At 43.3% G+C, this 13,396-nt stretch overlaps 1 protein-coding gene and 1 long non-coding RNA gene across 2 annotated transcripts; both read right to left on the bottom strand.

The window, feature by feature from the left end:
• Positions 1-3,941: 3,941 nt before the first annotated feature.
• Positions 3,942-8,475, bottom strand: LOC120859198 (antigen WC1.1-like; the record flags this gene model as incomplete). Its single annotated transcript, XM_040235387.1, has 3 exons — positions 3,942-4,431; positions 7,359-7,493; positions 8,361-8,475. Coding segments are annotated over 3 exons (396 nt in total), but the record flags the coding sequence as incomplete, so codon positions are not given.
• A 386-nt stretch (positions 8,476-8,861) lies between these two features.
• LOC120859199 lies at positions 8,862-10,683 on the bottom strand. Its single transcript, XR_005720047.1, has 4 exons — positions 10,197-10,683; positions 9,795-10,109; positions 9,518-9,550; positions 8,862-8,972 (listed from the first exon to the last, which is right to left on the bottom strand). It is a non-coding gene; the product is annotated as an uncharacterized LOC120859199 (long non-coding RNA).
• Positions 10,684-13,396: the final 2,713 nt, after the last annotated feature.

Below are 13,396 nucleotides of genomic sequence, written 5' to 3'. Positions count from 1 at the left end.
ATTTCCCCTCTCTATAACTTAACAGATGCTCAGCTAATATTTATTGAATGGCTGAGTGGCACAGTACTAAATGTTGAAGAGAAATTGTCTTAAATATAAAGAAATGTTTCTGAGAACATCATTTAGCTAATACTTTTCTTTAAAAGGCATAGCTCAGTTCAGTTCAGTTCAGTCGCTCAGTCGTGTCCGACTCTTTGTGACCCCATGAATCGCAGCATACCAGGCCTCCCTGTCCATAACCATCTCCCGGAATTCATTCAGACTCACGTCCATCAAGTCCGTGATGCCATCTAGCCATCTCATCCCCAGTCGTCTCCTTCTCCTGCCCCCAATCCCTCCCAGCATCAGAGTCTTTTCCAATGAGTCAACTCTTTGCATGAGGTGGCCAAAGTACTGGAGCTTCAGCTTCTTTCTTGCAATTAGCAAGGCAAGATTTGATTTTCAAAAACAAGCAGCTTATCATCAACAAATATGTCACAACAAACACTGCAAATCTCTATCTCTGAGGATACATAAGACAAACCACAAAGTACCTACATGTGGCTTCTTAATACATCTTAGTCAAACCCAACTGAGGAGACAGGATATTCATATGGCTTATCATTGGCAGTTTTTCATTAAAACCACACAGCAATATCACAGGAAGAAAATTTGCAATTAAAAAAGTACAGCTGCACCATCAATATGACATAAGGAAGGAGATGAGGGGCCAAAAGATTTCTTTGCCTTAAAATAACAGACAGCTTAATTAGTCTTTCACTTTTTGAAGGAGAGTCCTCTTGGGCTGATCTTGAAAGATGATGTGGAGACCAGGACAACTCAACTGTTCTGCACAACAGTTAGAACTGTGAACTGAAAATTTTGGATAATATTGCTCTTTGAGTCCCTTCTTGTTATTTTGTGAGTCTACCGTAGGTTTTTACATTTTTGTTGCCACATGGCTCACATAAAACACCTTAGAGGGACAACAGTATATACTACACTGATAACAAGTTAATTCCAATGACATGCAAAATCTCTACCTTTTTATCCCCTTCTACGCATTTTGTTTTTGATGTCAATTTACCTCTCTATATATTGTATATCCACTAACAAAATATTTTTCTCTATAGCTATTTTAATACTTTCTTTAGACTAAAGCTAACTGGTTAGCACACTACCATATTTCAGCGTTAGCGTACGCTGAATTGGATTCAGCACTTACATTTACCAGTCTGTTGCATATTTCTACTTCTTTCATATAAAAATTAGCATCCTTCATTTAGTTTGAAGAATTCCCCTCGGCAATCTTGTAAGACAAACCTACTGTTGGGGAATTTCCTCAACTGTTATTTCCCTCAACAGAATATTCATGTTTTTACTTTATATCGGGGAAGTCTTTATATCATCTTCATTTATAGAAAACAACCTCCTGAGAAAATTATTCTTGGTTGGTAGGTTTGTTTGTTTGTTTGTTTGTTTCATAAGATTGAATGTATCATCCTTTCTCTCCTGGACTGTCAGGTTTCTACTAAGAAGTCCACTGATATTTTTAAGGGAATTTCTTTTTTTGTGAGCATTTACTTTTCTCTTGCTGCTTATAGAATTCTCTCTTTTTCTGGATTACAAGTAATGTGTCTTGGGGATGGTCACTTTGAATGAACTCTGAGGAGTGACCTATTAGCTACGTGAACTTGGATGTCTAAATCTCATCAGATTTGGGACTTTTCTGGTATTATTTTTTGAAGTACAATCTCTGTCCCTTTCTCCTTCTCTTTACCTTCTGGGGCTCCAATAATGTGCAGGTTGTTTCTGTGAATGTTACCCCATAGTTCACACAGGTTCTTTCACACTTTTTCATTCCTCTTTTCCTTTGTCCCCTGGCTGGGTAATCTCAACGGTCCTGCCTTCTAAGTTACAGGGTCTTCTGCTGTTGTTGACGCTCTAGGTAGCATTTTTCATTTTGTTGCATGTCATTCATTGTAGTCTTAAGCAACTGACCCAACCAGTCCATCCTAAAGGAAGTCAGTCCTGAATATTCATTGGAAGGACTGATGCTGAAGCTGAAACTCCAATATTTTGACAACCTGATGCGAAAAACTGACTCATTAGGAAAGACCCTAATGCTGTGAAAGATTGAGGGCAGGAGGAGAAGGGGACGACAGGGGATGAAACGGTTGGATGATGGCATCACCGACTCAATGGACATGAGTTTGGGCAAGCTCTAGGTGCTGGTGATGGACAGGGAAGCCTGGTATGCTGCAGTCCATGGGGTCGCAAAGAGTCAGACACGACTGAACCACTGAACTGAACTGAATCTTAAGCATCTGAATTTCTGTTTGGTTCATTTTTCTGTTTTGTTCCTTCTGTTATTCTCTTTGCCTCACTGCAAAGCTTGAGGGATCTCAGTTCCTCTACCTGCATTGAATCCAGACCACAGCAGCAAGTACATCGAATCCTAACCACAAAACTATCAGCAAACTCCCTGTTTACTTCCTTTTTTTATGATTTCTATCTCTGTTAAAAAAAAAAATCTGAACTTATTCTGTGAAGTAACACCCTAGCTCAACAATTACTGAGCCCTAGCTCAACAATTACTGAGCCTGAGTTCTAGGACCTGCAAATCACAAGTAGGAGGCGATGCTGCAACCCCTAAAGCCTGGGTGCCTAGAACCTGTTCACAATAAGAGAAGCCCTCGCATAGAGAAACCTGCTGTCCACAAAGATTGGTGCCTGCTTGCTGCATTTAGAGAAAGCCCATGTGCAGCAACAAAGACCCAGTGCAACCAAACATTAAAAACAATAATAATGATGATAATAATTTTTAATCTTATTTTCTTCATATATTGTCTTCCTGAATTTAATCGTTTATCTGTGTTTTCTTGGAGTTCACTGAGCTTCTTGGCATGTATGCCTTATTTCACCATATGTCATCTATTTCATCACTTCCCAAGTGAATAGCCATGTCAGCTGCCCTGGAAGAAGCCCTGGGCATCTTCCCAACCCCAAGCACAGCCTAGAACTATGAAGAGTGCAAGCGTGAGTGTAGGTTGGAGCCCTAGAAACCATCCAGAGTCATCAACCAAGTAACTGGGTGGGTCCAGCTCACAACCAGGCCAGCACTCTCAGGTTTTATATTAGTTCAGCAGCTTCTCCACATGTCCACAATGGAATTGGCCAGGGGGTGGGGGGTGCAGGGGGTAGTGTTGTGTAAGCGTAATCTTTACTTTGCCACTTCTTCATGACAGCTCTCTCTACCCTGAGGAGTCACAGCAGGATCACAATTACATTTTCAGTAGTAACCAGATTAAAGCAATATTGAAACAATCTTGAAACATCTGAAAAAAAGATGTTTTCAAAGAAGCCCCTTGGTCTGAAATTCTTCCTCTAAGAGATCAGTCATGTCAGATGCCTCCATCCATATCTCTGAAACATAAATAGCCAATTGTTCCTGATTTTTCTATCTACATCCATTCTTCTGGATCCCTTCTGCCTAGGTCTCCACTTTCTTGCCCTCTTGTCCCGCCTGAATACAGGGTGTGGGTGAGCACCAATTTGCCTTCCATCAACTTGAAGATGTATATGAACTGATATTATTAACTTCGAAGGAGAGATCCTTGGAGAGACAAGAAATAGCAGCATCCTGAAGAAACAGTAGGAAGAGATGGAGAAGAAAGAATGGATTTAGAAGGATTGGATAATCAAATAGACATGGGAGATGAGCAAAGATGTGTCTGTATCCACTAAAGGAATAAATGAGAGATGAAAGGGAAGAGGTAGCTATGTACAGTTAGATTTTTAATTGGCCTGTGAATATTGAGGCAGGATAAGGAAAGCTGTATCCATTCTCTCCCACCAGCCAACCTTCCACTTTGAAGCTCACACCCAGTCTGGTGTCCAAGAACAGGTTACAAACTGGTGATGTGATATCTCAGTGATGTTTAGAACTGCTTTCCCACCCACCCCCATGAGTTCATCTTGTTAGGAAGGAGTGTGTGAATATGGACCAAGTTTACATCCTTTTCGAAATAAGAGTGACCTGGAGCACTTGTGAGCATGCCCTCATTAGCCTCTAAGACAGGCGAGAAAGAAAGTCAGCTCACTCATCTTGCATTTCCTTTGAAGAAGCTGGCATTTGAGGGCCAATCCTCTAAAAGCATTTGGCATGGAACTTGCTAAATTTACAGCACAGCAAAAAGTTAATTTATTCAGAATATTTCATATGACACAATTACAGGCCACCATTACTCTACTGAAATACAGGCAATTAAAATATCTCAGGCTTCATCTCATATCTAATACAGCATCACGAGAAAGTCACTGGGGTTGTTCCCAGGGCACTGAGTTCAACATCATCATACCCAGCATCCCCTCTCTTCCCCTGAAGCAGCCAGAGGCTCTCTTCTCCTTCCCCAGGATCAGCAGCCTCTCTGGAGAAGTTCAGACAAGAGCCTGAAATAGAAAAGAGAAGTTTGATTAGAACTGAGACATGAGGATGGGACAGAACCCTCTGGTGGAAAGGAGTCAAGCAAGTGCTTATGACAAAGCCTCCCTGGGACCCAGGTGTGGGGAGGGAGGCTCAGGCTATTTCACATGAGTTCCAGTGAGGATGGATCCCAGCTGTGCTCTCAGATCCAGTTCATGTGGTCTCCTGGGCCTCAGTGCATGTGGAAATCCTGCATCACAGGAGCCCTGTGCTCAGGGGCTCTAAGAGACCTGCTTCCAGGCAACACAATACCAACGAGATGCCCAGCAATGGGAAGAATCATAAAAAGGAATCAAAATTGTTCTCCTTTCACAGGTGATAGATGCAAATTCACAATAAGAGGGAGACTGGAAACAGGAAAAATCTGAATTCCTCACTCACAACCCAAGTCTGCTCTTAGTTGACTTGACTCCTGTTCCCAAATGTCCACAAATAGTATCACAGGTGCAGCCACAGATATCTCCTCCCCAGAAACTACACAGGCCCTCAGATGGAGAAATACTCTTTTCTAGACAATGAGTGTTTTTTCGCAGCTACTGAAATATCAGTTTGTAGTGATACACACAGTCAAAGGCTTTGGCATAGTCAATAAGGCAGAAACGGATGTTTCTCTGGAACTCTCTTGCTTTTTCGATGATCCAGCGAATTTTGGCAATTTGATCTCTGGTTTCTTTGCCTGTTCTAAGTCCAGCTTGAACATCTAGAATTTCATGGTTCACGTCCTGTTGAAGCCTGGCTTGGAGAATTTTGAGCATTACTTTGCTAGCGTGTGAGAAGAGTGCAATCGTGCAGTAGTTTGAACATTCTTTGGCATTGCCTTTCTTTGGTAGTGGAATGAAAACTGACCTTTTCCAGTCCTGTGGCCACTGCTGAGTCTTCCAAATTTGCTGGCATATTGAGTGCAGCACTTCCACAGCATCATCTTTTAGGATTTGAAAGAACTCAACTGGTATGCCATCACCTCCACTAGCTTGGTTTGTAGTGATGCTTCCTAAGACCCACTTGACTTCACATTCCAGGATAATGGCTCTAGGTGAGTCATCACACCCTTGTGATTATCTGGGTCATGAAGATTTTTTTGTATAGTTCTTCTATGTATTCTTGCCACGTCTTCTTAATATCTTCTGCTTCTGTTAGGTCCATAACATTTCTGTCCTTTATTGTACCCATCTTTGCATGAAATATTCCCTTGGTATCTGTAATTTTCTTGACAAGATCTCTAGTCTTTCCCATTCCATTGTTTCCCTCTGTTTCTTTGCATTGATCAGTGAGGAGGGCTTTCTTATCTCTCCTTGCTATTCTTTTGGAACTCTTTCAAATGAATATATCTTTCCTTTCTCCTTTGGTTTCACTTCTCCTGTTTTCTCAGATATTTGTAAGTCCTCCTCAGACTGCCATTTTGCCTTTTTGCATTTGTTTTTCGTGGGGATGGTCTTGATCCTTGCCTCCTGTACAATGCCACGAACCTCCATCCATGATTCATCAGGCACTCTGCCCATCAGACCTAATGCCCTGAATCTGTTTGCCACTTCTACTGTATAATCACAAGGAATTTGATTTAGGTCATACCTGAATGGTCTAGTGGGTTTCTCTACTTTCTTCAATTTAAGTCTGAATTTGGCAAAACAGTCAGCTCCCGGTCTTGTTTTTGCTGACTGTATAGAGCGTCTCCATCTTTGGCTGCAAAGAATATAATCAATCTGATTTTGGTACTGACCATCTGATCATGTCCACATGTAGAGTCTTCTCTTGTGTTCTTGGAAGAGGGTGTTTGTTATGACCAGTGCATTCTCTTGGCAAAACTCTATTAGCCTTTGCCTTGCCTCATTTTATACTCCGTGGCCAAATTTGGCTGTTACTCCAGGTATCCCTTGACTTCCTACTTTTGCATTCCAGTCCCTTATAATGAAAAGGACATCTTTTTTAGGTGATAGTTCTAAAAGGTCATGTAGGTCTTCATAGAATGGCAACTTCAGCTTCTTCAGCATTACTGATTCGGGTAGACCTGGATTACTGCGATATTGAATGGTTTGCCTTCATGTATGCGACAGTGCAAAGATATTATTAAAACACTTGTTCCACCTTTGAATTTGGTTCAGTTCAGTTCAGTCACTCAGTCATGCCTGACTATCTGTGACTCCATGGATTGCAGCACACCAGGCTTCCCTGTCTATCACCAACCCCCATAGCTTGCTCAAACTCATATCCATCGAGTTGGTGATGCCATCCAACCATCTCATCCTCTGTCATCTCCTCCTCCTGCCTTCAATCTTTCCCAGCATCAGGGTCTTTTCTAAGGAGTCAATTCATCACATCAGTTGGCCAAGGTATTGGAGCTTCGACTTCAGCTCAGTCCTACCAATGACTTTTCAAGATTGATTTCCTTTAAATTGACTGGGTTGATCTCCTTGCCATCCAAGGGTCTCTCAAGAGTCTTCTCCAACACTACAGTTCAAAAGCATCAATTCTTCAGCACTTAGCTCTCTTTTAAATATGCTCAATTAATCGATAAGTTTCTCTTTCGGCCATGACACAATGCTTGCGGGATCTTAGTTCCTTGACTGGGGTTTAACCTAGGCCCTAGCAGTGAAAGTGCAGAATCCTAACCTCTGGACCACCAGGAAATTCCGTAATCTATAAATCTTCATGCAAGTATATCATATAAAGTGATAGGTTTATGTCACAATATGGAGACATAAATGCCAAAAGCAGAGTGATTCCTCACTCCTTGCAAGGAGTCTGACAGCATTAAATATGGCATATGGTCAAGATGATGCTACCAAATGTATGAGATTACCTATATTTTGAATCTCCAGGGAGGCTGGGCATTGAGGAGCACAAATTCACTCTTTCCAGATAGAAAGGTTGCAGGAGATCAACTGACCCCACTCACCGGTCTGAGAGGACCTCACCCCATCGTCCTTCTCTGGGGGCACTTCCTTCTCGCTCTCCTGAGAGGCAGGAGGAGTTCCAGGCACTGGTACTTCAACATCATCATAATTTTCAGCAGGGACATCAGTCCTCTTATCTGGGGGTTCCAAGAGCAGACAAGGGAGTGTATGAAACCACAGTAAGTGGGTTGTTCTGGGGAATACCTAAGATACCTTCTGACCCAGAGTTTCTGAGTTTCTGAATAGAGGCACCAGTCACTCCTTGTTTCAAAAGACTTTTTTCTCTAAGACCATGTTTCCTTTTTATGTGTCCATAAGCCAAAACATGATTTTACATATCTTAATATTTTCTAATGGAAACTACATATCTCAAAGCAACTCTTCCACCCTTGAGCATTGCTAAAGGACTTTGACAAATTGTGCCTTACAGATGTTATTTTTAAAAAACATTCTGTGCCTGTGGTGATTCTGGACACAGAGAGAGCAGCCCTGACATGAGACATCACAGAACAGCCAGAGAAGGAGAAGGATAAACCCCATCTGGACACAAGGGATGCCTCTGGTCCATCAAAGGAAAACCATCCCCCTTAAATCTCCTCTGAGGGAAACTCTCCTCCCCAAAGCCCAGCCGAGGCAGGTCCACCTCTCTTTCCTGGAGTGGACATGTAGTCACTGTTGTCCTCACCATCTCTGGTGTAATATAGCAGTTTAGTCAGTGAGATCTGACGGGAAGCCTCATGTGGAGACACACATCACACAACACACAGAATGACCCACCCCACACCCACGGGAACTGTGTTAAGGCTGAGAAGGGACAGGCCAGGCTCCTGCAGTGTAGACAGAGGCTGGGAGATCACGGGGCCCTGAGAGGCCAACCTGCCTCTCTGGAGGAGCCGTCTCTGTGAGCCTGGGGCACACATGGGGTCAGCAGAGGCTGAGAAAATGTGCACAGCCAGGGGGTGGTGACAACCAGAGATCCCAGGAGGGCAGACACAGACACTCACCTGGGCTGCCCAGACCTTCCTTCTGTGTCAGAAGGTAATCGAGCTCCTCATACACGGCTTCAGCAAAAGCATCTTCATAGCTAGATAAGGCTGACAGATCACCCAGCAGATCAGAGAAGCTTCCCCAGATACCCCGATCCAGCCAGCCCACCTTCATCTCCCTGGTGCTCACATGGGGGCTGCCAGGGCCTCAGCATCGTCTCCTACCCCATGCACCATGTCAGCACCTTCTCCCCTCGTCTGACCCTGATTACACCTCAGCGCCAACTCTGTCTGGTCTCACAGGAGAGGACATGACTCATGAGAGTTCACAGCCCAGTCCTAAGAACCTCTGTCTACTCAGCCCTTAGAGCTCAGCAAGGAGCACATGGAGTCTGCAACCACAACAGTACCTGGCCCAGGTTCCCCTCCTCACACCTGCCCCATCTCCTGCCTCCACACACTCTCCCTGGCCCCCACGTCCCCCTGCAGCCCACCTCTGCGCTCTGCTCTCCATGAGCAGCTGAGTCACCAGGATGATGAGGACCAGGAAGAGAAGGGACCCCAGGATAAGGCAGAGGACGCCAGGCAGGGAGAAGATGCCAGGGAGAGAATTTGAGGTTGTTCTGGTCCCTAAGGAAAACAGGAAAAAGGGCTGGAGATAGTCTTGGGCACAGAGAAATCTCCTGTGTCAGCATTTTCAGGAACTGTGGACAATGGCATCTCAGCCTCAGACAGTCTCAGGACTCCCCTGAGTCTCATCCTGAGACAAGCCAACTCCACTCTGGCCAGTATGGCCCCGAGGCAGAGATGGGGATTGTCAGGGAGCTGCCCTGCCGAGACAGCCTCTGAGGACCCAGCTCATCCCCTCTCCTTGGGCTTCAGGTGACAGGGCATCAAACAGTCCTGAGACCCTCACCTCACTGATGACGAGCAAGATACAGGGGCAGGTGGGAGTTCCTTTTTCTACAACATGGAAACCAGACTTGCTTGGCCCCGGGCAGGAGAACATTTGACCCTGGACATCAAGGCAGGGGATTGCCCCAGTGTAATGCCCTGGCTGCTCCCCAACAGCCACGGCTCCTCAGACTCTTTCCTCTTCTGAGCTGTCAGAGAGCCCGTAGGACAGGTCCCCAGTATCTGAGTATTCTCCCTTGCCCGTGGATGGATCACAGTACCTGTTGTAGTCGTGGGCAATATTGTCCTTACACCTAAAGAGAAAAACAGCAGTGTGGGGAAGAAGAATTGGCCAGAACGCAGGCAAACCTTTTCCCTCCTGAGCCTGAAATCACCCCTCAGTCTCCACATCAGTGTCCCGTCCTCCCAGCTCCCTCATCCTAGATCAGAGCCCAGCACCCAGATATCTGAACACAAACTCCCCACCACGCCTGGCCCAGCCCACTTCCCCCGTGCTGCTGCAGCTCACCTAGGGTGGACCCAGAGCACCTCACTCACCAGAGCACCTCACACCAGCATCCTCCTCGTGCTTGCAATCGCTCTGCCCCCAGGGCTCCACAGCACAGTCCCACAGGGAGGACTCCTGGCCTCTGCACCGCACCTCGTCCAGCCAGATGCTCCCATTTCCAGGGCCGAATGTCGCGGCCCGCACGGCTTCCAGGGCCCGGCCACAGCCCAGCTGCTGACACACCACCTCGGCCTCTGCCAGGCTCCAGGAGTCATCGCACACGGTGCCCCAGGAGCCGCTGTGCCAGACCTCCACCCGCCCTGAGCACTCGCTGTCTCCTCCCCTGAGCCGGAGCTTCTCTCTGTCTGAAAAGGCAGCAGCCCCTCCTGTGACTGCCCTGGTGGGAGGAAGGAGCCCCTGGGAGCCACAGGGGAGGGGGCAGGCTGACGTACCTGTGCAGGGGGCAGCAGCTGGACAGCTCTTGGGTCTTCTTCCTGCAAACAACAGGGAAACAGTGGATCAGGACAACAGCTGAGGGTGGCCCTGTCCCCACATAAGATTATCTAAGGTCCATGGCTCAGTGCAAATGACATATGAAAACACAGGCTCATTATCTCCTGGGCTGAAACATTCACTGCATCTGATCACCAGCTGAAATTACTTTAAATATTTACTTGTTTATCAGTCTTCACACCCCACAGCAAATATAAACACAGACATCTACGAATGTACACACTCTCCTCTGAATGAAAGTTCCATTAGACGGACACTGTATATCTTATATGTGTCATGTTTCTGCTATTAGGACATGGCCTGCATATTTTATGCACTCATTCAACAAATATCTATGGAAAACCATTTCTAAATACTTAGATAGGGGCTTGATAAATATTTATTAAATGAATGAATAGACAAAATTCAGTGAAATAAAATTTCTTTTTTAAAAATTCATACTAATCAGTGAAATAGTAATCCAAATATAAATTAATGGTAACAGTCTATGATAATAGTTCACATTAAAAATAATCAGGCCAGAAGCACAGAGTCAATTTATATTCAAAATCTCATGTACATAATTTTAATGGAAAATTATTGGATAGATTATAAACTACTCTTACCTATTATTCAGTGTGACAAGTGGGCAAGTGAAGACTACTGTTGTGAAAGGAAACCCTCTTTTCTGAATTTATTTTTAATTGGAAGATAATTGCTTCACAATGTAGTGTTGGTTATGTGTGTGTGTGTGCTAGTCACTCAGTCATGTCCAACTCCTTGTGACCCTATGGACTGCAGCCCACCAGGCTCCTCTGTCCATAGGATTTTTCAGACAAACATACTGGAGTGGATTGCTATTCACTTGTTCACTGGATCTTCCCTACCCAGGGATCAAACCCAGGTCTCCTGCACTGCAGGCAGTTCTTTGCTGTCTGAGCCACCAGAAAAGCCCGTAGTGTTGGTTAGGAATCTCTTTAAAAGGAAGTATACAGGAAAGACTTACTAGAATTCTGAGAAGATATATGGACACATATATATATATGTACACACTGAGTAAGCCAGAAATTTTTGCAATAGTGAAAAAAAGCCTAGGGAGAAAAATTTGTATTGAGAAGATGCAGAAATAATAAACAAAAGACTGAAAATATATATAAAAGAATTGAAGCTGACAGAAATAAATATAAATTAAAAAAACAGAAAGGTAAATAGTATCTGTCATAAAGTATCAACATTTATATATTCTTTCTAGATCATCCTATCAAAACTCCTACCCACTCTATGCAGAGAACCTTTGAGAAAATGATGGCAGGACCTCTGTGAGCAGGTTGCTCATTTTGCACAGGGTTTAATTGTAGGAAAAACATCATCAATAAAAGGTCTCATAGTTTAATGCCTCTTTGGCCTTCAAATGGAAAAGACAAAGAGATGAGCAAAGAGAGGCAAGGAAGGGAGGGAGCCTCTGCTTTTGAAGTATCTGATCCCACATTCTCTTAGCTATGGGTTTCAGGCAACATCCAGCATACCATTCAAGGTGTACCTGAATGGGGTGTGTGTGTGTGTGTGTGTGTGTGTGTGTGTGGAGGGGGAGGGAAGGACAAAGAGAAACAGAGAGAGAAATGTTGAAGGAATAAGGTGCTAGGGTTTGACTATTTGTCGCCCTCGCCAACATTTATTTATTTCATTCAAAATTTACTGCCGAAATCTCAGTTCCCAATATAACAGTATTTAGTGGTGGAGCCTTCTCAAACTCTTCCTAAAACAGAAGAAAGGAACACTTCCAAATTCACTTTCTGAAGCCAACATTAGTCTGATACCAAAGCCAGATAAGGACACCATGAGAAAAGAAAATTACGGGCTAATACTCTGATAAATACAGGTGCAAAAATCATCAACAAAATATTAGAAAACTGAAATTGACAATACACTAAAAAAATCAAAAACCATAATCAAGTGATGTTTGTTCCAAGAATACAAGGATAGTTCAACATTCACAAATTGATCAATGTGATACACCAAATAAACAAAATGAAGGTAAAAATCATATCCTCAAAGAATGCAGAAAAAGTGTTTGACAAATTCAACATCCACTTACAGTAAAAACTCTTTTATAAAGTAGGTATAGAAGGATTGCATCTCAACATAATTAAGGCCATATGAAAAGTACATAGCTAACATCATACTTGACTGTAAAAAACTGAAAACTTTTCCTCTGAAATAAGACGCAAGACAAAAACGTCTATTCTCACGACTTTTATTCAACTTTAGTTTTGGTAGTCCCATTCAGATCCATCAGGCAATAAAAAGAAAATAAAGATATCCAAATCTGAAAGGAAGAGGCAAAATTGACACTATCTGCAGATTTTAAAGTGAAAGTGTAAGTCACTCAGTCGTGTCTGACTCTTTACGACCACAAGGACTGCAGCCTGCCAGGCTCCTCTGCCCATTGGGATTCTCCAGGCAAGAATACTGGAGTGAGTTGCCATTCCTTCCTCCAGGGGATCTTCCTGACCCAGGGACTGAATCCGGGTCTCTTGCATTGCAGACAGATTCTCTACCATCAGAGCCATGAGGAAAGAAACCCCTTACTTGATATTATATGTAGAAAATACTAAAGACTTCAGCAAAAATATGAGAACCAATACACTCAGTAAAGTTGTAGAAGAAACATCTGTATACAAAAATCATATGCATTTCTTTACACTAACAACAAACAGCTATAAGAGAAACTGAGAAAACAATTCTATTTACATTTGCAGGAAAATGAATAAAATATCTAGGAATAAATTTAACCAAGGAGGTGAAAGACCTATACACTGAAAACTAAAAACACATTGATGAAAGCAACTGAAGATGACTCAAATGAATGGAAAGATGTTCTGTGCTCATGGATTGGGAGATCTAATACTATTAACATGCCCATACTACCCAAAGCAATCTACAGATTCACTGTAATTCTTATCAAAATTCCAATGGAAATTTTCACAGATACAGAAGAAACAATCCTAAAATTTGCATGGAATCACAAAAGATGCTCAATACCAAAGCAATCTTGAGAACGAATAACAAAGCTAGAGGTGTCATGCTTCTTGATTTCAAACTATATTACAAAGCTATATTAATCAAAACAGTATGTCATTGGTATAAAAATGAACACAGA

The sequence above is a fragment of the Oryx dammah genome, unplaced genomic scaffold (assembly GCF_014754425.2).
Source record: "Oryx dammah isolate SB20612 unplaced genomic scaffold, SCBI_Odam_1.1 HiC_scaffold_191, whole genome shotgun sequence".
NCBI lineage: Eukaryota > Metazoa > Chordata > Mammalia > Artiodactyla > Bovidae > Oryx > Oryx dammah.
The sequence above is the reverse complement of the archived record's forward strand: the minus strand, read 5'-3'. Positions and strand labels throughout refer to the sequence as shown.